Source organism: Telmatherina bonti, assembly GCF_933228915.1.
Source record: "Telmatherina bonti genome assembly, chromosome: 4".
NCBI classification, from domain to species: domain Eukaryota; kingdom Metazoa; phylum Chordata; class Actinopteri; order Atheriniformes; family Telmatherinidae; genus Telmatherina; species Telmatherina bonti.
Window position 1 is genome coordinate 42,023,413 of NC_136622.1, and position 25,150 is coordinate 42,048,562.

Below are 25,150 nucleotides of genomic sequence, written 5' to 3' on the forward strand. Positions count from 1 at the left end.
ACATCAGCTAACAGCTATAACATCAGCTAACAGCTATAACGTCAGCTAACAGCTATAACATCAGCTAACAGCTATAACATCAGCTAACAGCTCTAATATCAGCTAACAGCAAACATTGGCTATTAGTTCCCCAGTGAACCAAGTCCACAGTAATGCTGAGTCCTCTGTCACAGTCTATTACTGGGTTACTCCATCTGGTCCTGAAAGTGACTGTTTTCAATGTTTCCTGCTCCAACACAACTGACTGCTGTTAAATGGCTCCAACAGCCTAAAACTCTCTAATAGTAGTCATTAATGTGAGTCAGGTGTGTTTTGTCCAAAATAGTACTGCTGATGTATTGTCATGGCAACCAGCAGCCGTGGTTCTCAGGACCTGCAGAAAAATAAACCGAGTGGTTTAACGTTAGCTCAGAATTACTCTTAAAACGGCTTAATAGTTAGCCAGGGGTAACCAAGGCTTGGTCAGGGTTAGTATGGGTCGGTCAGGGTTAGTATGGGTCGTTTAGGGTTAGTATGGGTCGGTCAGGGTTAATATGGGTTAGTATGGGTCGGTCAGGGTTGGTATGGGTCGGTCAGGGTTAGTATGGGTTAGTATGGGTCGGTCAGGGTTGGTATGGGTCGGTCAGGGTTAGTATGGGTCGGTCAGGGTTAGTATGAGTCGGTCATGGTTAGTATGGGTTAGTATGGGTCGGTCAGGGTTAGTATGGGTCGGTCAGGGTTAGTATGGGTCGGTCATGGTTAGTATGGGTTAGTATGGGTCGGTCAGGGTTAGTATGGGTCGGTCAGGATTAATATGGGTTAGTATGGGTCGGTCAGGGTTAGTATGGGTCGGTCAGGATTAATATGGGTTAGTATGGGTCGGTCAGGGTTAGTATGGGTCGGTCAGGGTTAGTATGGGTCGGTCAGGATTAATATGGGTTAGTATGGGTCGGTCAGGGTTAGTATGGGTCGGTCAGGGTTAGTATGGGTCGGTCAGGGTTAGTATGGGTTAGTATGGGTCGGTTAGGGTTAGTATCGGTCAGTCAGGGTTAGTATGTGTCGATTAGGGTTAGTATGGGTTAGTTAAGCCAGGTTAAGGTAATATTCTGACCCACTTTTATTTGAAATACTGTCTAATTTATTGCTTCGTGTGTTTTCACGTTTGAGTTTTCAGGAGACACACGTGCACACACGTGCACGCAAACATCCACGCCTGCTACCGACTGTGATATGTGTCCTGAGAAACGATCCAAAATAGAAGCAGAAACTGGGACACCGACACCCCCCCAACACACACACACACACACACACACACTGAGACTATTTTAAGGCAACCTGGCCGACACCCCTCCTAATCTAGACTCCAGGTGTCATGTGAAACCTGAGACATCATGACTGAACGCTGTCAGAAAACCTGAATAAATCCGACCAGATGAACAACAGTGTGGTTGGACTCTGATCTTTTAGCTGTAGCACATTGCCTTAGGAGGAAAACAAACCAGGAATCGAACCTGTGACCACTGAGAGCTCTGTTGACAGGAAGAAACAGACTTCTAAAACAATTGTTTACTGAACTGCATCACAGATTTTTTCCGAACAAAAAGAACAGAAAAATCAGCCATAGTTGTGTTATAACCGCTGTTATGCAACTTTCAGCCTGTTTTGTTTTGACATGCAAGTCTAGAAATAAACATTTTCCGCAAACCCTTTCATTCATTTATTTTGATCTGATCTGCCAGAAACAAGTTTAAAGAGAATGCCCTCCCCCCTTCCCCGGCTGCGTCTGATTGGTCGACTGCTAGGAGTATTTGTTGAGAGTGTGCTAATCAGCTGTTTTCGTCTTAAAACCACAGGCAGAACTATGAACAAACCAAATTAGTTGGCCTGGAAATAATGTGAAACCTCCCGCCGTACATGTTCGAGCCCGGATCGGACCCCAAAAACGAGAGTGAACAACTCATCAAGCGCAGCAGCGTAGCTTATCACCGGGATCTTCTTAGCATGATCGTTATGGTTTTCCTTCCAGTTTGTGTCTCAGCATGGGTCCTCGGTTGTAGGAACAGACCGTCCCTCGACATGCAGGACCTTGTTTATCTGCAGGAGGTACAGGTCACAAATACAAACGCTGCTGCAAAACTGTAGCTGCTCCTCAAACACCTCCCATTGCTGTCTAGTCGTTGTTTCATTGGGAACAACCGTAACGTTACCTCACAGCCGACATGTTAACAGTGAAAACGTCCACCAACATGGCGCCGTTTACATGTCTGATGAGTATTCATCCCTGTAAAACCGTAGAAAGCTCAGAAAACTCCATGTAGCCTAACGGAGCCCCTATAACTGCTGAAGTGACCGAGCAAGGAGACACTCCTGTCCTGATAAAAACAGCATATTTTCCATGAATAAAACCCCTTCCAGTGGCGAATATGGATAACTGATAGGCCCACTGATGTGAACTTTAACAATAATACTGAAGATGTTGGGGGGGTGGGTCATGGTGGCCTTCCTGTGTGGAGTCTGAATGTTCTCCCCGTGTATGCGTGGCCTCTCCGGCTTCCTCCCACCGCCCAGAGACGGGATGTTCGTTAACTGCTGACTCTACTGGGTTGTTCTAATTTATGGCAGGATTGTTTTCTACTTATTTACTTTTTTTTTTCTCTTTTTGTGAAATTTCTTGAACAATAATAACACATTTAATCATGAAAAATAAATTATCTCGAGGAGTGTGTGTGTGAAGGGTTGTTCATCCCATCTCTGGGATGGACGGGCAACCTGTCCAAGTGTACCTGCCTCTCACCCAGTGATTACTGGGACAGACTCCAGCTCCCTGCGACCCTGAACTGGACCAAGTTCAGAAAAGCTGATAGTTTATATGATCTGTAATGACAACACAACGGTGATAGTTTCCTGTTTTCTTTCTTTTCTTTTGTTTGATTTCAGTTAGCTTGGTGCGGCAGCGTGAAGCCGTCATCCACACCGAGCAAATTTTATCTCCTGATAAAGTTATACGTCTCAAGTTCTTGTAAAGAAAGTTCAGAAGGTGATGCCATCCCATTTTAAGAGGATGTGTGTGACATGTTGTCTATTCAATATCAAATGCTTATCTTCATCTTTTACTTCTTCTTGTGTTTAATTTGCGGGTGGGTTAGGGTTTTAGGGGTAGGGTTCGGGTTTTAGAGTGTAGGGTTAGGGTTTTAGGGTTCGGGTTTTAGGGTTAGGGTGTAGGGATTTACGGTTAGGGTTGGGTTTTAGGATTAGCGTTTAGGGGTTTAGTTAGGGGTTTAACCTCCTGTGGGCTCACCATCTGCGGGAGGAGCCGTAGGGGTCGGGTGCAGTGTGAGCTGGGCGGCAGCAAGAGGCGGGGACCCTGGCGGTCCGATCCCCGGCTGCAGAAGCTGGCTCTAGGGACGTGGAACGTCACCTCTCTGGTGGGGAAGGAGCCTGAGCTTGTGCGCGAGGTTGAGCGGTTCCGGCTAGATATAGTTGGACTCACCTCGACGCATGGCTTGGGCTCTGGAACCAGAACCCTCGAGAGGGGCTGGACCTTCTTCCACTCTGGAGTTGCTCATGGTGAGAGGCGCCGAGCAGGTGTGGGCATTCTCATCAGCCCCCAGCTTGGTGCCTGCACGTTGGGGTTTACCCCGGTGGATGAAAGGGTAGTTTCCCTCCGCCTCCGGGTGGGGGGACGGGTCCTGACTGTTGTCTGTGCTTATGCACCGAACAGCAGTTCAGAGTACCCACCCTTTCTGGAGTCCTTGGAGGGAGTGCTGGAGGGTGCTCCTTCTGGTGACCCCATTGTTCTGCTGGGGGACTTCAATGCTCACGTGGGCAATGACAGTGAGACCTGGAGGGGAGTGATTGGGAGGCATGGTCCCCCCCCCTCTGAACCCAAATGGTGTTTTGTTATTGGACTTCTGTGCTCGTCATGGATTGTCCATAACGAACACCATGTTCCAACATAAGAGTGTCCATATGTACACCTGGCATCAGGATTCCCTGGGCCGCAGTTCAATGATCGACTTTGTAGTCGTATCGTCGGACCTGCGGCCACATGCCTTGGACACTCGGGTGAAGAGGGGGGCGGAGCTTCAACTGATCACCACCTGGTGGTGAGTTGGCTCAGATGGTGGGGGAGGAAGCCGGTCAGATCTGGCAGACCCAAACGTGTTGTGAGGGTCTGCTGGGAACGTCTGGCTGAGTCCCCCGTCAGAGCGAGCTTCAACTCCCACCTTCAGCAGAGCTTCAACCATGTCCCGGGTGAGGCGGGGGACATTGAGTCAGAATGGACTGTGTTCCGTGCCTCTATTGCTGAGGCGGCCGGCCGGAGCTGTGGCTGTAAGGTCGTTGGTGCCTGTCGTGGCGGTAATCCCAGGACTTGTTGGTGGACACCAGCAGTGAGGGATGCCGTCAAGCTGAAGAAGGAGTCCTATCGGGCCTTCTTGGCCTGTGGGACTCTGGAGGCAGCTGATGGGTACCGGCGGGCTAAGCGGCATGCGGCTTCGGCTGTCGCCAAGGCAAAAACTCGGGCATGGGAGGAGTTCGGCGAGGCCATGGAGAAAGACTTCCGGACGGCTTCGAGGCGATTCTGGTCCACCATCCGGCGGCTCAGGAGGGGGAAGCAGTGCTCTGTCAACACTGTGTACAGTGGAGGTGGGGAGCTGCTGACCTCAACTCGGGACGTTGTGGGTCGGTGGAAGGAATACTTGGAAGACCCCCTCAATCCTACCAACACGTCTTCTGAGGAAGCAGAGCTGGTGGACTCAGGGGTGGACTCTCCTATCTCTGGGGCTGAAGTCGCTGAGGTGGTCAAAAAGCTCCTTGGCAGCAAGGCCCCGGGGGTGGATGAGATCTGCCCGGAGTTCCTTAAGGCTCTGGATGCTGTGGGGCTGTCCTGGCTGACACGCCTCTGCAGCATCACGTGGACATCGGTGACCGTGCCGCTGGACTGGCAGACTGGGGTGGTGGTCCCCCTTTTTAAGAAGGGGGACCGGAGGGTGTGTTCCAATTACAGGGGAATCACACTCCTCAGCCTCCCTGGTAAGGTCTATTCAGGGGTCCTGGAGAGGAGGGTCCGCCGGATAGTCGAATCTCGGATTGAGGAGGAGCAGTGTGGTTTTCGTCCTGGTCGCGGAACTGTGGACCAGCTCTATACCCTCTTTGGGGTCCTGGAGGGGGCATGGGAGTTTGCCCAACCAGTCTACATGTGCTTTGTGGACCTGGAGAAGGCATTCAACCGTGTCCCCCGGGGGCTCCTGTGGGGGGTACTCCGGGAGTATGGGGTACCGGACCCACTTGTACGAGCTGTCCGGTCCCTGTACGACAGGTGTCAGAGCTTGGTCCGCATTGCCGGTAGTAAGTCGGATTCGTTTCCGGTGAGGGTTGGACTCCGCCAAGGCTGCCCTTTATCACTGATTCTGTTCATAACTTATATGGATAGAATTTCTAGGCGCAGCCAAGGTGTTGAGGGGATCTGGCTTGGTGGCCTCAGGATTGGGTCCCTGCTTTTTGCAGATGACGTGGTCCTGTTGGCTTCATCTGGTCGTGATCTCCAGCTCTCATTTGGTAGTAAGTCAGATTCGTTTCCGGTGAGGGTTGGACTCCGCCAAGGCTGCCCTTTATCACTGATTCTGTTCATAACTTATATGGATAGAATTTCTAGGCGCAGCCAAGGTGTTGAGGGGATCTGGCTTGGTGGCCTCAGGATTGGGTCCCTGCTTTTTGCAGATGACGTGGTCCTGTTGGCTTCATCTGGTCGTGATCTCCAGCTCTCGCTTGAGCGATTCGCGGCCGAGTGTGAAGCGGCTGGGATGAGAATCAGCACCTCCAAATCTGAGACCATGGTCCTCAGCCGGAATAGGGTGGATTGCCATCTCCGGGTCGGGAGTCAGGTCCTGCCTCAAGTGGAGGAGTTTAAATATCTCGGGGTCTTGTTCACGAGTGAGGGAAGGATGGAGCGCGAGATGGACAGACGGATCGGTGCGGCGTCTGCAGTAATGCGGACTCTGCGCCGGTCTGTCGTGGTGAAGAAGGAGCTGAGCCAGAAGGCGAAGCTCTCGATTTACCAGTCGATCTACGTTCCTACCCTCACCTATGGTCATGAGCTGTGGGTCGTGACCGAAAGAACCAGATCTCGTATACAGGCGGCTGAAATGAGTTTCCTTCGCAGGGTGACCGGGCTCTCCCTTAGAGATAGGGTGAGGAGCTCGGTCATCCGGGAGGAGATCAGAGTAGAGCCGCTGCTCCTCCACATCGAGAGGAACCAGTTGAGGTGGCTCGGGCATCTGGTCAGGATGCCTCCTGGACCTCCCTGGTGAGGTGTTCCAGGCACGTCCCTCGGGGAGGAGACCCCAGGGAAGACCCAGGACACGCTGGAGGGATTACATCTCTCGGCTGGCCTGGGAACGCCTCGGGATCCCCCCGCAGAGTTGGCAAATGTGGCTGGGGAGAGGGAAGTCTGGACTTCCCTGCTTAGGCTGCTGCCCCCGCGACCCGACCCCGGATAAGAGGCTGAAGATGGATGGTTAGTGGTTTAGGGTTAGGGATTGGAGTATTTCTCTATGACTCCCGCTGAGTCAGTTTATTAACCGAAACAGTTTGAGTAGGGAGCCAAAGGCAATGCACGGGCCGTCGCTTGTCACTCTGGGCTCCATTTCTCTGTGTGGTTAGGGTTAGGGTTTTAGGGTTAGGGTTTAGGGGTTTAGTTTTAGGGGTTTAGGGTTAGGGTTAGTAAGAAAGCAAACTTTCTTCTCTTTTTATCTGGCTCCCAGGCTGGGGTGCCATATTGGGGGTAGGAAGATTCCAAGGGCCCACAACGTGATAGGGGCCCAAGAAGATGTGCAAGCTCTATAAGAACATTATTAACTCCTCGTTAAAAAATAATTTTTTTTTTTCAAAAGTTATGAGAAAATATAGCAGTAAAATAAACAGACAAACAAAAAATGAATATTGATGTTGACTGAACACCATGACATGGTTTGGTCGTGTCTGAGGCATCAGATCCATCAGCAGCCGTTTGAGGAGCCTTTTAGTTTGGGATCGGTTGAAATGAACCTGTAGCTCAGGGAAATAAGCTAGCTATCTACTGCTGACTTCACGTTGCTCTCTTCAGCCTGAGCTTCAAAACGTCACATCAGTTATGTGAAGCAGGCCGACTTGGTTCCCGCGTGTTTCCTGCAGGTTGCGACAGGCTGAGTCTACAAACGTTCCCTGCATGGCGGGCGGCTCATTAAATGTGCCGGTGCAGGGCGTGTAAACCTCTGATCATACATTAGTTGTTGTTGCCATGTTTACTCTGTTCTCAACACAGATCAGGCCAAATGAAATCAGCCTTCACGTGCACATTTAGCGTGTCCAGCGACAGGTTTGGACAGATGGATTTATAAATGCGGGGCGGAAAAACATGACACAGTGTTTCTAAAACAGAAAATAAGTGTTGCATTTTATTTATTTATTTTTTAATTTAAAATAAAACCTGGAGTCTCCAGTTTCTGTGATAAGCCAATCACGTCTCTGGACCTCATTTCTTGGCCGAGCTTCAGAAAGTTCACCTTCAGACACGACCAGACCAGGCAAAAGCAAGACGCCACAAACCTCAGAGACTTAACCAACATGTTATCAGTGCTAGTAAATATTTAGCTACATATATTTATATTAACATTAAGTAATTATCCATTAATATGTTAATTAATAGTGTCCCCTCCCTGTCCCAGTAAAGAAGGTGAGCATTGTGTTCAGGCCAGTTGGCATCATTACAGATCGTCTCAGAACTGTCGGTATTAAGGTCGCTATCAATGTTCAGAGTCTACTAAAACATTGTGATTTAATTTCATCCATTAAATACAGTCACAGATCTTTATTATTCCCATGAAAAGCTATTATTTTGATCTGCTTTAAGCAGTTGCAGCAAAAACAAAGTTAAACAATTAGCTACCATGTGGTGGAGTCCATGTCGTTGTCTTTCATGGGGCGGCACTCCTGCTGCCAGGTGGCGTTGTGTGGGGAAGGCTGGGTGTATGCCGCTCCACAGCTGTCCTCACGGTGCAGCTACACCCGTCTCCATCACCACATGAAATAATCTGCATCTTTGCTGCTTTCTGACTTCCTGTTTCAGGCCCGACGAGTTATGTGACCCCCAGGATCTGGAGCCAAATGGCACCACCCCCAAAGCACCCCCAAAGAGTTCCCCGAAGACAAACGACCAGCCTCCACAAAGTGCTTCAGAACCGAGTCCAGCAGCCGGTTCTGAGGATTCACATGAAACCAGCAGGTTATCCCCCCAGAGTGCTCCTTTTTACACCCACATGACAATACCCCCCAATGAGGACATCACTGATCTTCCCGAAGCTTCTTTAAAAAGCTCAGAGTTTCTCAGCCAATCCCCTCTTGTTGATCCAGAAAGCCCCGCCCACAGTCCCAGCCAGTCACTTCCAACTGGGAACCAGAATATTTTCCAAACCGCCTCCGGATCTCCTCCCAGAACTCAGGCGGACGTCTTCCGACCTCGTGCTCACAACGCCGCCTGCAGTGTGTCAGAAACTCCGCCTACTCCTCCGATAAGCCCAGTACACTCTGATCCTTTTCTCCTGACCACCATGACATTTACCTCCAATATGTCACCCCACCTCCACTCCCCCCTGTATGCCCCCTCTGCCTCCCTCCTCGACTCCCTCGAATTTCCCTGTTCTCTATTTAATGTGCCTCCAATAATATCATCAGCTGCCAACTTTTTTACCCCCCCCCTTCAAGCACAGACCCCACCCCCGGCAGCTTTATCTCCACCCGCTCCAGCGTTAACCCCACCCCCTACTCAGCTGCTAGGTTCTGATGATGAGGAGCAGGAAGATCCATCAGATTACTGTAAAGGTGAGTTTATCAGTTCTTTTCAGACACAATCTGTTTCCAAGCATCACCTGAGATACCCAGATTCCACGTTGGGATCATGGTATTCTTCAAGTACAAAAGTTCTGCAGAACCTGGTCTAGGGCCTGTGGTCTGTTTTCCAGGTGGCTATTATCCAGTGAAGATCGGAGACCTGTTCAACGGACGGTACCATGTGGTTAGGAAACTGGGCTGGGGACACTTTTCCACGGTTTGGCTCTGCTGGGACCTACAGTATGTTATGAAACACTTCCAACGTTTTCTACGTTAGAAGATGTCCCGGTTTACATGTTTTCTACGTTAGAAGATGTCCCGGTATACATGTTTTCTACGTTAGAAGATGTCCCGGTTTACATGTGTTCTACGTTAGAAGATGTCCCGGTTTACATGTTTTCTGCGTTAGAAGATGTCCCAGTTTACATGTGTTCTACGTTAGAAAATGTCCCGGATTACATGTTTTCTACGTTAGAAGATGTCCCGGTTTACATGTTTTCTACGTTAGAAGATGTCCCGGTTTACATAATTTCTACGTTAGAAGATGTCCCGGTATACAGGTTTTCTACGTGAGAAGATGTCCCAGTTTACATGTTTTCTACGTTAGAAGATGTCCCGGTTTACATGTTTTCTCCGTTAGAAGATGTCCCGGTATACATGTTTTCTACGTTAGAAGATGTCCCGGTTTACATGTTTTCTACGTCAGAAGATGTCCCGGTTTACATGTTTTCTACGTTAAAAGATGTCCCGGTTTACATAATTTCTACGTTAGAAGATGTCCCGGTATACATGTTTTCTACGTTAGAAGATGTCCCGGTTTACATGTGTTCTACGTTAGAAGATGTCCCGGTATACATGTGTTCTACGTTAGAAGATGTCCCGGTTTACATGTGTTCTACGTTAGAAGATCTCCCGGGTTACATGTTTTCTGCGTTAGAAGATGTCCCAGTTTACATAATTTCTACGTTAGAAGATGTCCCGGATTACATGTTTTCTACGTTAGAAGATGTCCCGGTTTACATGTTTTCTACGTTAGAAGATGTCCCGGTTTACATGTTTTCTGCGTTAGAAGATGTCCCGGTTTACATGTTTTCTGCGTTAGAAGATGTCCCGGTTTACATGTGTTCTACGTTAGAAGATGTCCCGGTTTACATGTGTTCTACGTTAGAAGATGTCCCGGATTACATGTTTTCTACGTTAGAAGATGTCCCGGTTTACATGTTTTCTACGTTAGAAGATGTCCCGGTTTACATAATTTCTACGTTAGAAGATGTCCCGGTATACATGTTTTCTACGTTAGAAGATGTCCCGGTTTACATGTTTTCTACGTTAGAAGATGTCCCGGTATACATGTTTTCTACGTTAGAAGATGTCCCGGTTTACATGTTTTCTACGTTAGAAGATGTCCCGGTTTACATGTGTTCTACGTTAGAAGATGTCCCGGTTTACATGTTTTCTACGTTAGAAGATGTCCCGGTATACATGTTTTCTACGTTAGAAGATCTCCCGGTTTACATGTTTTCTACGTTAGAAGATGTCCCGGTATACATGTTTTCTACGTTAGAAGATGTCCCGGTTTACATGTTTTCTACGTTAGAAGATGTCCCGGTATACATGTTTTCTACGTTAGAAGATGTCCCGGTTTACATGTTTTCTACGTTAGAAGATGTCCCGGTATACATGTGTTCTACGTTAGAAGATGTCCCGGTTTACATGTTTTCTACGTTAGAAGATGTCCCGGTATACATGTTTTCACCGTTAGAAGATGTCCCGGTATACATGTTTTCTACGTTAGAAGATGTCCCGGTTTACATGTTTTCTACGTCAGAAGATGTCCCGGTTTACATGTTTTCTACGTTAGAAGATGTCCCGGTATACATGTTTTCTACGTTAGAAGATGTCCCGGTTTACATGTTTTCTACGTTAGAAGATGTCCCGGTATACATGTTTTCTACGTTAGAAGATGTCCCGGTTTACATGTTTTCTACGTTAGAAGATGTCCCGGTTTACATGTTTTCTACGTTAGAAGATGTCCCGGTTTACATGTGTTCTACGTTAGAAGATGTCCCGGTTTACATGTTTTCTGCGTTAGAAGATGTCCCAGTTTACATGTGTTCTACGTTAGAAAATGTCCCGGATTACATGTTTTCTACGTTAGAAGATGTCCCGGTTTACATGTTTTCTACGTTAGAAGATGTCCCGGTTTACATAATTTCTACGTTAGAAGATGTCCCGGTATACAGGTTTTCTACGTAAGAAGATGTCCCAGTTTACATGTTTTCTACGTTAGAAGATGTCCCGGTTTACATGTTTTCTCCGTTAGAAGATGTCCCGGTATACATGTTTTCTACGTTAGAAGATGTCCCGGTTTACATGTTTTCTACGTCAGAAGATGTCCCGGTTTACATGTTTTCTACGTTAAAAGATGTCCCGGTTTACATAATTTCTACGTTAGAAGATGTCCCGGTATACATGTTTTCTACGTTAGAAGATGTCCCGGTTTACATGTGTTCTACGTTAGAAGATGTCCCGGTATACATGTGTTCTACGTTAGAAGATGTCCCGGTTTACATGTGTTCTACGTTAGAAGATCTCCCGGGTTACATGTTTTCTGCGTTAGAAGATGTCCCAGTTTACATAATTTCTACGTTAGAAGATGTCCCGGATTACATGTTTTCTACGTTAGAAGATGTCCCGGTTTACATGTTTTCTACGTTAGAAGATGTCCCGGTTTACATGTTTTCTGCGTTAGAAGATGTCCCGGTTTACATGTTTTCTGCGTTAGAAGATGTCCCGGTTTACATGTGTTCTACGTTAGAAGATGTCCCGGTTTACATGTGTTCTACGTTAGAAGATGTCCCGGATTACATGTTTTCTACGTTAGAAGATGTCCCGGTTTACATGTTTTCTACGTTAGAAGATGTCCCGGTTTACATAATTTCTACGTTAGAAGATGTCCCGGTATACATGTTTTCTACGTTAGAAGATGTCCCGGTTTACATGTTTTCTACGTTAGAAGATGTCCCGGTATACATGTTTTCTACGTTAGAAGATGTCCCGGTTTACATGTTTTCTACGTTAGAAGATGTCCCGGTTTACATGTGTTCTACGTTAGAAGATGTCCCGGTTTACATGTTTTCTGCGTTAGAAGATGTCCCGGTTTACATGTGTTCTACGTTAGAAGATGTCCCGGATTACATGTTTTCTACGTTAGAAGATGTCCCGGTTTACATGTGTTCTACGTTAGAAGATGTCCCGGTTTACATGTTTTCTACGTTAGAAGATGTCCCGGTTTACATGTTTTCTACGTCAGAAGATGTCCCGGTATACATGTTTTCTACGTTAGAAGATGTCCCGGTTTACATGTTTTCTGCGTTAGAAGATGTCCCGGTTTACATGTTTTCTGCGTTAGAAGATGTCCCGGTTTACATGTGTTCTACGTTAGAAGATGTCCCGGTTTACATGTGTTCTACGTTAGAAGATGTCCCGGATTACATGTTTTTTACGTTAGAAGATGTCCCGGTTTACATGTTTTCTACGTTAGAAGATGTCCCGGTTTACATAATTTCTACGTTAGAAGATGTCCCGGTATACATGTTTTCTACGTTAGAAGATGTCCCGGTTTACATGTTTTCTACGTTAGAAGATGTCCCGGTATACATGTTTTCTACGTTAGAAGATGTCCCGGTTTACATGTTTTCTACGTTAGAAGATGTCCCGGTTTACATGTGTTCTACGTTAGAAGATGTCCCGGTTTACATGTTTTCTGCGTTAGAAGATGTCCCGGTTTACATGTGTTCTACGTTAGAAGATGTCCCGGATTACATGTTTTCTACGTTAGAAGATGTCCCGGTTAACATGTGTTCTACGTTAGAAGATGTCCCGGTTTACATAATTTCTACGTTAGAAGATGTCCCGGTATACATGTTTTCTACGTTAGAAGATGTCCCGGATTACATGTTTTCTACGTTAGAAGATGTCCCGGTTTACATGTTTTCTGCGTTAGAAGATGTCCCGGTTTACATGTGTTCTACATTAGAAGATGTCCCGGATTACATGTTTTCTACGTTAGAAGATGTCCCGGTTTACATGTTTTCTACGTCAGAAGATGTCCCGGTTTACATGTGTTCTACGTTAGAAGATGTCCCGGTTTACATGTGTTCTACGTTAGAAGATGTCCCGGATTACATGTTTTCTACGTTAGAAGATGTCCCGGTTTACATGTTTTCTACGTTAGAAGAGGTCCCGGTTTACATAATTTCTACGTTAGAAGATGTCCCGGTATACATGTTTTCTACGTTAGAAGATGTCCCGGTTTACATGTTTTCTACGTTAGAAGATGTCCCGGTATACATGTTTACTACGTTAGAAGATTTCCTGGTTTACATGTTTTCTACGTTAGAAGATGTCCCGGTTTACATGTGTTCTACGTTAGAAGATGTCCCGGTTTACATGTTTTCTGCGTTAGAAGATGTCCCGGTTTACATGTGTTCTACGTTAGAAGATGTCCCGGATTACATGTTTTCTACGTTAGAAGATGTCCCGGTTTACATGTTTTCTACGTCAGAAGATGTCCCGGTTTACATGTTTTCTACGTTAGAAGATGTCCCGGTATTCATGTTTTCTACGTTAGAAGATGTCCCGGTTTACATGTTTTCTACGTTAGAAGATGTCCCGGTATACATGTTTTCTACGTTAGAAGATGTCCCGGTTTACATGTTTTCTACGTTAGAAGATGTCCCGGTTTACATGTTTTCTACGTTAGAAGATGTCCCGGTTTACATGTGTTCTGCGTTAGAAGATGTCCCGGTTTACATGTTTTCTGCGTTAGAAGATGTCCCGGTTTACATGTGTTCTACGTCAGAAGATGTCCCGGTATACATGTTTTCTACGTTAGAAGATGTCCCGGTTTACATGTTTTCTACGTTAGAAGATGTCCCGGTATACATGTGTTCTGCGTTAGAAGATGTCCCGGTTTACATGTTTTCTGCGTTAGAAGATGTCCCGGTTTACATGTGTTCTACGTCAGAAGATGTCCCGGTATACATGTTTTCTACGTTAGAAGATGTCCCGGTTTACATGTTTTCTACGTTAGAAGATGTCCCGGTATACATGTTTTCTACGTTAGAAGATGTCCCGGTATACATGTTTTCTACGTTAGAAGATGTCCCGGTTTACATGTGTTCTACGTTAGAAGATGTCCCGGTTTACATGTTTTCTACGTTAGAAGATGTCCCGATTTACATGTTTTCTCCGTTAGAAGATGTCCCGATTTACATGTTTTCTACGTTAGAAGATGTCCCGGTTTACATGTGTTCTACGTTAGAAGATGTCCCGGTTTACATGTTTTCTACGTTAGAAGATGTCCCGGTTTACATGTGTTCTACGTTAGAAGATGTCCCGGTATACATGTGTTCTACGTTAGAAGATGTCCCGGTTTACATGTGTTCTACGTTAGAAGATGTCCCGGTTTACATGTTTTCTACGTTAGAAGATGTCCCGCTATACATGTTTTCTACGTTAGAAGATGTCCCGGTTTACATGTGTTCTACGTTAGAAGATGTCCCGGTTTACATGTTTTCTACGTTAGAAGATGTCCCGGTATACATGTTTTCTACGTCATAAGATGTCCCGGTTTACATGTTTTCTACGTTAGAAGATGTCCCGGTTTACATGTGTTCTACGTTAGAAGATGTCCCGGTTTACATGTGTTCTACGTTAGAAGATGTCCCGGTTTACATGTTTTCTACGTTAGAAGATGTCCCGGTTTACATGTTTTCTACGTTAGAAGATGTCCCGGTTTACATGTTTTCTACGTTAGAAGATGTCCCGGTTTACATGTTTTCTACGTTAGAAGATGTCCCGGTATACATGTTTTCTTCGTTAGAAGATGTCCCGGTATACATGTTTTCTACGTTAGAAGATGTCCCGGTATACATGTTTTCTACGTTAGAAGATGTCCCGGTTTACATGTGTTCTACGTTAGAAGATGTCCCGGTTTACATGTTTTCTACGTTAGAAGATGGCCCGGTATACATGTTTTCTACGTTAGAAGATGTCCCGGTTTACATGTGTTCTACGTTAGAAGATGTCCCGGTATACATGTTTTCTACGTTAGAAGATGTCCCGGATTACATGTGTTCTACGTTAGAAGATGTCCCGGTTTACATGTTTTCTACGTTAGAAGATGTCCCGGTATACATGTTTTGTACGTTAGAAGATGTCCCGGTTTACATGTTTTCTACGTTAGAAGATGTCCCGGTTTACATGTGTTCTACGTTAGAAGATGTCCCGGTATACATGTGTTCTACGTTAGAAGATGTCCCGGTTTACATGTGTTCTACGTTAGACGATGTCCCGGTTTACATGTGTTCTACGTTAGAAGATGTCCCGGTTTACATGTTTTCTACGTTAGAAGATGTCCCGGTATACATGTGTTCTACGTTAGAAGATGTCCCGGTTTACATGAATTATACGTTAGAAGATGTCCCGGTTTACATGTGTTCCACGTTAGAAGATTTCCCGGTTTACATGTGTTCTACGTTAGAAGATGTCCCGGTTTACATGTGTTCTACGTTAGAAGATGTCCCGGTTTACATGTGTTCTACGTTAGAAGATGTCCCGGTTTATATGTTTTCTACGTTAGAAGATGTCCCGGTATACATGTTTTCTACGTTAGAAGAATTCCCGGTTTACATGTTTTCTACGTTAGAAGATGTCCCGGTTTACATGTTTTCTACGTTAGAAGATGTCCCGGTTTACATGTGTTCTACGTTAGAAGATGTCCCGGTATACATGTTTTCTACGTTAGAAGATGTCCCGGTATACATGTTTTCTACGTTAGAAGATGTCCCGGTTTACATGTTTTCTACGTTAGAAGATTTCCCGGTTTACATGTTTTCTACGTTAGAAGATGTCCCGGTATACATGTTTTCTACGTTAGAAGATGTCCCGGTTTACATGTGTTCTACGTTAGAAGATGTCCCGGTTTACATGTTTTCTACGTTAGAAGATGGCCCGGTATACATGTTTTCTACGTTAGAAGATGTCCCGGTTTACATGTGTTCTACGTTAGAAGATGTCCCGGTATACATGTTTTCTACGTTAGAAGATGTCCCGGTTTACATGTGTTCTACGTTAGAAGATGTCCCGGTTTACATGTTTTCTACGTTAGAAGATGTCCCGGTATACATGTTTTCTACGTTAGAAGATGTCCCGGTTTACATGTTTTCTACGTTAGAAGATGTCCCGGTTTACATGTGTTCTACGTTAGAAGATGTCCCGGTTTACATGTGTTCTACGTTAGAAGATGTCCCGGTTTACATGTGTTCTACGTTAGAAGATGTCCCGGTTTACATGTGTTCTACGTTAGAAGATGTCCCGGTTTACATGTGTTATACGTTAGAAGATGTCCCGGTTTACATGTGTTCTACGTTAGAAGATGTCCCGGTTTACATGTGTTCTACGTTAGAAGATGTCCCGGTTTACATGTGTTCTACGTTAGAAGATGTCCCGGTTTACATGTGTTCTACGTTAGAAGATGTCCCAGTTTATATGTTTTCTACGTTAGAAGATGTCCTGGTATACATGTGTTCTACGTTAGAAGATGTCCCGGTTTACATGTGTTCTACGTTATAAGATGTCCCGGTTTACATGTTTTCTACGTTAGAAGATGTCCCGGTATACATGTGTTCTACGTTAGAAGATGTCCCGGTTTACATGTTTTCTACGTTAGAAGATGTCCCGGTATACATGTTTTCTACGTTAGAAGATGTCCCGGTTTACATGTGTTCTACGTTAGAAGATGTCCCGGTATACATGTTTTCTACGTTAGAAGATGTCCCGGTTTACATGTGTTCTACGTTAGAAGATGTCCCAGTTTACATGTTTTCTACGTTAGAAGATGTCCCGGTTTACATGTTTTCTACGTCAGAAGATGTCCCGGTATACATGTTTTCTACGTTAGAAGATGTCCCGGTTTACATAATTTCTACGTTAGAAGATGTCCCGGTTTACATGTCTTCTACGTTAGAAGATGTCCCGGTTTACATGTTTTCTACGTTAGAAGATGTCCTGGTTTACATCTGTTCTACGTTAGAAGATGTCCCGGTTTACATGTGTTCTACGTTAGAAGATGTCCCGGTTTACATGTTTTCTACGTTAGAAGATGTCCCGGTTTACATGTTTTCTACGTTAGAAGATGTCCCGGTTTACATAATTTCTACGTTAGAAGATGTCCCGGTTTACATGTGTTCTACGTTAGAAGATGTCCCGGTTTACATGTTTTCTACGTTAGAAGATGTCCCGGTTTACATGTGTTCTACGTTAGAAGATGTCCCGGTTTACATAATTTCTACGTTAGAAGATGTCCCGGTTTACATGTCTTCTACGTTAGAAGATGTCCCGGTTTACATGTGTTCTACGTTAGAAGATGTCCCGGTTTACATGTTTTCTACGTTAGAAGATGTCCCGGTTTATATAATTTCTACGTTAGAAGATGTCCCGATTTACATGTGTTCTACGTTAGAAGATGTCCCGGTTTACATGTTTTCTACGTTAGAAGATGTCCCGGTTTACATGTGTTCTACGTTAGAAGATGTCCCGGTTTACATGTGTTCTACGTCAGAAGATGTCCCGGTATACATGTTTTCTACGTTAGAAGATGTCCCGGTTTACATGTGTTCTATGTTAGAAGATGTCCCGGTATACATGTTTTCTACGTTAGAAGATGTCCCGGTTTACATGTTTTCTACGTTAGAAGATGTCCCGGTTTACATGTGTTCTACGTTGGAAGATGTCCCGGTTTACATGTTTTCTACGTTAGAAGATGTCCTGGTTTACATGTGTTCTACGTTAGAAGATGTCCCGGTTTACATGTTTTCTACGTTAGAAGATGTCCCGGTTTACATGTTTTGTACGTTAGAAGATGTCCCGGTTTACATGTTTTCTACGTTAGAAGATGTCCCGGTTTACATGTGTTCTACGTTAGAAGATGTCCCGGTATACATGTGTTCTACGTTAGAAGATGTCCCGGTTTACATGTGTTCTACGTTAGACGATGTCCCGGTTTACATGTGTTCTACGTTAGAAGATGTCCCGGTTTACATGTTTTCTACGTTAGAAGATGTCCCGGTATACATGTGTTCTACGTTAGAAGATGTCCCGGTTTACATGTGTTATACGTTAGAAGATGTCCCGGTTTACATGTGTTCCACGTTAGAAGATTTCCCGGTTTACATGTGTTCTACGTTAGAAGATGTCCCGGTTTACATGTGTTCTACGTTAGAAGATGTCCCGGTTTACATGTGTTCTACGTTAGAAGATGTCCCGGTTTATATGTTTTCTACGTTAGAAGATGTCCCGGTATACATGTTTTCTACGTTAGAAGAATTCCCGGTTTACATGTTTTCTACGTTAGAAGATGTCCCGGTTTACATGTTTTCTACGTTAGAAGATGTCCCGGTTTACATGTGTTCTACGTTAGAAGATGTCCCGGTATACATGTTTTCTACGTTAGAAGATGTCCCGGTATACATGTTTTCTACGTTAGAAGATGTCCCGGTTTACATGTTTTCTACGTTAGAAGATTTCCCGGTTTACATGTTTTCTACGTTAGAAGATGTCCCGGTATACATGTTTTCTACGTTAGAAGATGTCCCGGTATACATGTTTTCTACGTTAGAAGATGTCCCGGTTTACATGTGTTCTACGTTAGAAGATGTCCCGGTTTACATGTTTTCTACGTTAGAAGATGGCCCGGTATACATGTTTTCTACGTTAGAAGATGTCCCGGTTTACATGTGTTCTACGTTAGAAGATGTCCCGGTATACATGTTTTCTACGTTAGAAGATGTCCCGGTTTACATGTGTTCTACGTTAGAAGATGTCCCGGTTTACATGTTTTCTACGTTAGAAGATGTCCCGGTATACATGTTTTCTACGTTAGAAGATGTCCCGGTTTACATGTTTTCTACGTTAGAAGATGTCCCGGTTTACATGTGTTCTACGTTAGAAGATGTCCCGGTTTACATGTGTTCTACGTTAGAAGATGTCCCGGTTTACATGTGTTCTACGTTAGAAGATGTCCCGGTTTACATGTGTTCTACGTTAGAAGATGTCCCGGTTTACATGTGTTATACGTTAGAAGATGTCCCGGTTTACATGTGTTCTACGTTAGAAGATGTCCCGGTTTACATGTGTTCTACGTTAGAAGATGTCCCGGTTTACATGTGTTCTACGTTAGAAGATGTCCCGGTTTACATGTGTTCTACGTTAGAAGATGTCCCAGTTTATATGTTTTCTACGTTAGAAGATGTCCTGGTATACATGTGTTCTACGTTAGAAGATGTCCCGGTTTACATGTGTTCTACGTTATAAGATGTCCCGGTTTACATGTTTTCTACGTTAGAAGATGTCCCGGTATACATGTGTTCTACGTTAGAAGATGTCCCGGTTTACATGTTTTCTACGTTAGAAGATGTCCCGGTATACATGTTTTCTACGTTAGAAGATGTCCCGGTTTACATGTGTTCTACGTTAGAAGATGTCCCGGTATACATGTTTTCTACGTTAGAAGATGTCCCGGTTTACATGTGTTCTACGTTAGAAGATGTCCCAGTTTACATGTTTTCTACGTTAGAAGATGTCCCGGTTTACATGTTTTCTACGTCAGAAGATGTCCCGGTATACATGTTTTCTACGTTAGAAGATGTCCCGGTTTACATAATTTCTACGTTAGAAGATGTCCCGGTTTACATGTCTTCTACGTTAGAAGATGTCCCGGTTTACATGTTTTCTACGTTAGAAGATGTCCTGGTTTACATCTGTTCTACGTTAGAAGATGTCCCGGTTTACATGTGTTCTACGTTAGAAGATGTCCCGGTTTACATGTTTTCTACGTTAGAAGATGTCCCGGTTTACATGTTTTCTACGTTAGAAGATGTCCCGGTTTACATAATTTCTACGTTAGAAGATGTCCCGGTTTACATGTGTTCTACGTTAGAAGATGTCCCGGTTTACATGTTTTCTACGTTAGAAGATGTCCCGGTTTACATGTGTTCTACGTTAGAAGATGTCCCGGTTTACATAATTTCTACGTTAGAAGATGTCCCGGTTTACATGTCTTCTACGTTAGAAGATGTCCCGGTTTACATGTGTTCTACGTTAGAAGATGTCCCGGTTTACATGTTTTCTACGTTAGAAGATGTCCCGGTTTATATAATTTCTACGTTAGAAGATGTCCCGATTTACATGTGTTCTACGTTAGAAGATGTCCCGGTTTACATGTTTTCTACGTTAGAAGATGTCCCGGTTTACATGTGTTCTACGTTAGAAGATGTCCCGGTTTACATGTGTTCTACGTCAGAAGATGTCCCGGTATACATGTTTTCTACGTTAGAAGATGTCCCGGTTTACTTGTGTTCTATGTTAGAAGATGTCCCGGTATACATGTTTTCTACGTTAGAAGATGTCCCGGTTTACATGTTTTCTACGTTAGAAGATGTCCCGGTTTACATGTGTTCTACGTTGGAAGATGTCCCGGTTTACATGTTTTCTACGTTAGAAGATGTCCTGGTTTACATGTGTTCTACGTTAGAAGATGTCCCGGTTTACATGTTTTCTACGTTAGAAGATGTCCCGGTTTACATCTGTTCTACGTTAGAAGATGTCCCGGTTTACATGTGTTCTACGTTAGAAGATGTCCCGGTTTACATGTTTTCTACGTTAGAAGATGTCCCGGTATACATGTGTTCTACGTTAGAAGATGTCCCGGTTTACATGTTTTCTACGTTAGAAGATGTCCCGGTTTACATGTGTTCTACGTCAGAAGATGTCCCGGTATACATGTTTTCTACGTTAGAAGATGTCCAGGTTTACATAATTTCTACGTTAGAAGATGTCCCGGTTTACATGTGTTCTACGTTAGAAGATGTCCCGGTTTACATGTTTTCTACGTTAGAAGATGTCCCGGTTTACATGTGTTCTACGTTAGAAGATGTCCCGGTTTACATGTGTTCTACGTCAGAAGATGTCCCGGTATACATGTTTTCTACGTTAGAAGATGTCCTGGTTTACATGTTTTCTACGTTAGAAGATGTCCCGGTTTACATGTTTTCTACGTTAGAAGATGTCCCGGTTTACATGTGTTCTACGTTAGAAGATGTCCCGGTTTACATGTTTTCTACGTTAGAAGATGTCCCGGATTACATAATTTCTACGTTAGAAGATGTCCCGGTTTACATGTGTTCTACGTTAGAAGATGTCCCGGTTTACATGTTTTCTACGTTAGAAGATGTCCCGGTTTACATGTGTTCTACGTTAGAAGATGTCCCGGTTTACATGTTTTCTACGTTAGAAGATGTCCCGGTATACATGTGTTCTACGTTAGAAGATGTCCCGGTTTACATGTGTTCTACGTTAGAAGATGTCCCGGTTTACATGTGTTATACGTTAGAAGATGTCCCGGTTTACATGTGTTCCACGTTAGAAGATTTCCCGGTTTACATGTGTTCTACGTTAGAAGATGTCCCGGTTTACATGTGTTCTACGTTAGAAGATGTCCCGGTTTACATGTGTTCTACGTTAGAAGATGTCCCGGTTTATATGTTTTCTACGTTAGAAGATGTCCCGGTATACATGTTTTCTACGTTAGAAGAATTCCCGGTTTACATGTTTTCTACGTTAGAAGATGTCCCGGTTTACATGTTTTCTACGTTAGAAGATGTCCCGGTTTACATGTGTTCTACGTTAGAAGATGTCCCGGTATACATGTTTTCTACGTTAGAAGATGTCCCGGTATACATGTTTTCTACGTTAGAAGATGTCCCGGTTTACATGTTTTCTACGTTAGAAGATTTCCCGGTTTACATGTTTTCTACGTTAGAAGATGTCCCGGTATACATGTTTTCTACGTTAGAAGATGTCCCGGTATACATGTTTTCTACGTTAGAAGATGTCCCGGTTTACATGTGTTCTACGTTAGAAGATGTCCCGGTTTACATGTTTTCTACGTTAGAAGATGGCCCGGTATACATGTGTTCTACGTTAGAAGATGTCCCGGTTTACATGTGTTCTACGTTAGAAGATGTCCCGGTATACATGTTTTCTACGTTAGAAGATGTCCCGGTTTACATGTGTTCTACGTTAGAAGATGTCCCGGTTTACATGTTTTCTACGTTAGAAGATGTCCCGGTATACATGTTTTCTACGTTAGAAGATGTCCCGGTTTACATGTGTTCTACGTTAGAAGATGTCCCGGTTTACATGTGTTCTACGTTGGAAGATGTCCCGGTTTACATGTTTTCTACGTTAGAAGATGTCCTGGTTTACATGTGTTCTACGTTAGAAGATGTCCCGGTTTACATGTTTTCTACGTTAGAAGATGTCCCGGTTTACATAATTTCTACGTTAGAAGATGTCCCGGTTTACATGTGTTCTACGTTAGAAGATGTCCCGGTTTACATGTTTTCTACGTTAGAAGATGTCCCGGTTTACATCTGTTCTACGTTAGAAGATGTCCCGGTTTACATGTGTTCTACGTTAGAAGATGTCCCGGTTTACATGTTTTCTACGTTAGAAGATGTCCCGGTATACATGTGTTCTACGTTAGAAGATGTCCCGGTTTACATGTTTTCTACGTTAGAAGATGTCCCGGTTTACATGTGTTCTACGTCAGAAGATGTCCCGGTATACATGTTTTCTACGTTAGAAGATGTCCCGGTTTACATAATTTCTACGTTAGAAGATGTCCCGGTTTACATGTGTTCTACGTTAGAAGATGTCCCGGTTTACATGTTTTCTACGTTAGAAGATGTCCCGGTTTACATGTGTTCTACGTTAGAAGATGTCCCGGTTTACATGTGTTCTACGTCAGAAGATGTCCCGGTATACATGTTTTCTACGTTAGAAGATGTCCTGGTTTACATGTTTTCTACGTTAGAAGATGTCCCGGTTTACATGTTTTCTACGTTAGAAGATGTCCCGGTTTACATGTGTTCTACGTTAGAAGATGTCCCGGTTTACATGTTTTCTACGTTAGAAGATGTCCCGGTTTACATAATTTCTACGTTAGAAGATGTCCCGGTTTACATGTGTTCTACGTTAGAAGATGTCCCGGTTTACATGTTTTCTACGTTAGAAGATGTCCCGGTTTACATGTGTTCTACGTTAGAAGATGTCCCGGTTTACATAATTTCTACGTTAGAAGATGTCCCGGTTTACATGTCTTCTACGTTAGAAGATGTCCCGGTTTACATGTGTTCTACGTTAGAAGATGTCCCGGTTTACATGTTTTCTACGTTAGAAGATGTCCCGGTTTATATAATTTCTACGTTAGAAGATGTCCCGATTTACATGTGTTCTACGTTAGAAGATGTCCCGGTTTACATGTTTTCTACGTTAGAATATGTCCCGGTTTACATGTGTTCTACGTTAGAAGATGTCCCGGTTTACATGTGTTCTACGTTAGAAGATGTCCCGGTTTACATGTGTTCTACGTTAGAAGATGTCCCGGTATACATGTTTTCTACGTTAGAAGATGTCCCGGTTTACATGTGTTCTACGTTAGAAGATGTCCCGGTTTACATGTTTTCTACGTTAGAAGATGTCCCGGTTTACATGTGTTCTACGTCAGAAGATGTCCCGGTATACATGTTTTCTACGTTAGAAGATGTCCTGGTTTACATGTGTTCTACGTCAGAAGATGTCCCGGTTTACATGTTTTCTACGTTAGAAGATGTCCTGGTTTACATGTGTTCTACGTTAGAAGATGTCCCGGTTTACATGTGTTCTACGTTAGAAGATGTCCCGGTTTACATGTGTTCTACGTTAGAAGATGTCCCGGTTTACATGTTTCCTACGTTAGAAGATGTCCCGGTTTACATAATTTCTACGTTAGAAGATATCCCGGTTTACATAATTTCTACGTTAGAAGATGTCCCGGTTTACATGTTTTCTACGTTAGAAGATATCCCGGTTTACATGTGTTCTACGTTAGAAGATGTCCCGGTTTACATGTTTTCTGCGTTAGAAGATGTCCCGGTTTACATGTGTTCTACGTTAGAAAATGTCCCGGATTACATGTTTTCTACGTTAGAAGATGTCCCGGTTTACATAATTTCTACGTTAGAAGATGTCCCGGTATACATGTTTTCAACGTTAGAAGATGTCCCCGTTTACATGTGTTCTACGTTCAAAGATGTCCCGGTTTACACGTGTTCTACGTCAGAAGATGTCCCGGTATACATGTTTTCTACGTTAGAAGATGTCCCGGTTTACATGTGTTCTACGTTAGAAGATGTCCCGGTTTACATGTTTTCCACGTTAGAAGATGTCCTGGTTTACATGTGTTCTACGTTAGAAGATGTCCCGGTTTACATGTGTTCTACGTTAGAAGATGTCCCGGTTTACATGTTTTCTACGTTAGAAGATGTCCCGGTTTACATGTGTTCTACGTTAGAAGATGTCCCGGTTTACATGTGTTCTACGTTCGAAGATGTCCCGGTATACATGTTTTCTACGTTAGAAGATGTCCCGGTTTACATGTGTTCTACGTTAGAAGATGTCCCGGTTTACATGTGTTCTACGTTAGAAGATGTCCCGGTATACATGTTTTCTACGTTAGAAGATGTCCCGGTATACATGTTTTCTACGTTAGAAGATATCCCGGTTTACATGTGTTCTAGGTTAGAAGATGTCCCGGTATACATGTGTTCTACGTTCGAAGATGTCCCGGTATACATGTTTTCTACGTTAGAAGATGTCCCGGTTTACATGTGTTCTACGTTAGAAGATGTCCCGGTTTACATGTGTTCTACGTTAGAAGATGTCCCGGTTTACATGTGTTCTACGTTAGAAGATGTCCCGGTATACATGTTTTCTACGTTAGAAGATGTCCCGGTATACATGTTTTCTACGTTAGAAGATATCCCGGTTTACATGTGTTCTACGTTAGAAGATGTCCCGGTTTACATGTTTTCTGCGTTAGAAGATGTCCCGGTTTACATGTGTTCTACGTTAGAAAATGTCCCGGATTACATGTTTTCTACGTTAGAAGATGTCCCGGTTTACATAATTTCTACGTTAGAAGATGTCCCGGTATACATGTTTTCAACGTTAGAAGATGTCCCCGTTTACATGTGTTCTACGTCAGAAGATGTCCCGGTATACATGTTTTCTACGTTAGAAGATGTCCCGGTTTACATGTGTTCTACGTTAGAAGATGTCCCGGTTTACATGTTTTCCACGTTAGAAGATGTCCTGGTTTACATGTGTTCTACGTTAGAAGATGTCCCGGTTTACATGT

General features: G+C 44.0%; 1 protein-coding gene across 1 annotated transcript in view; it reads left to right on the forward strand.

The window, feature by feature from the left end:
• srpk3 (SRSF protein kinase 3) overlaps positions 1-25,150 on the forward strand; it is a 96,924-nt gene that overhangs the window by 7,530 nt on the left and 64,244 nt on the right. Inside the window, exons 3-4 of the mRNA XM_079239035.1 lie at positions 8,087-8,838; positions 8,979-9,087. Of these exons, the coding sequence (XP_079095161.1) occupies positions 8,087-8,838; positions 8,979-9,087 (861 nt within the window). The remainder of the gene's footprint in view (positions 1-8,086; positions 8,839-8,978; positions 9,088-25,150) is intronic.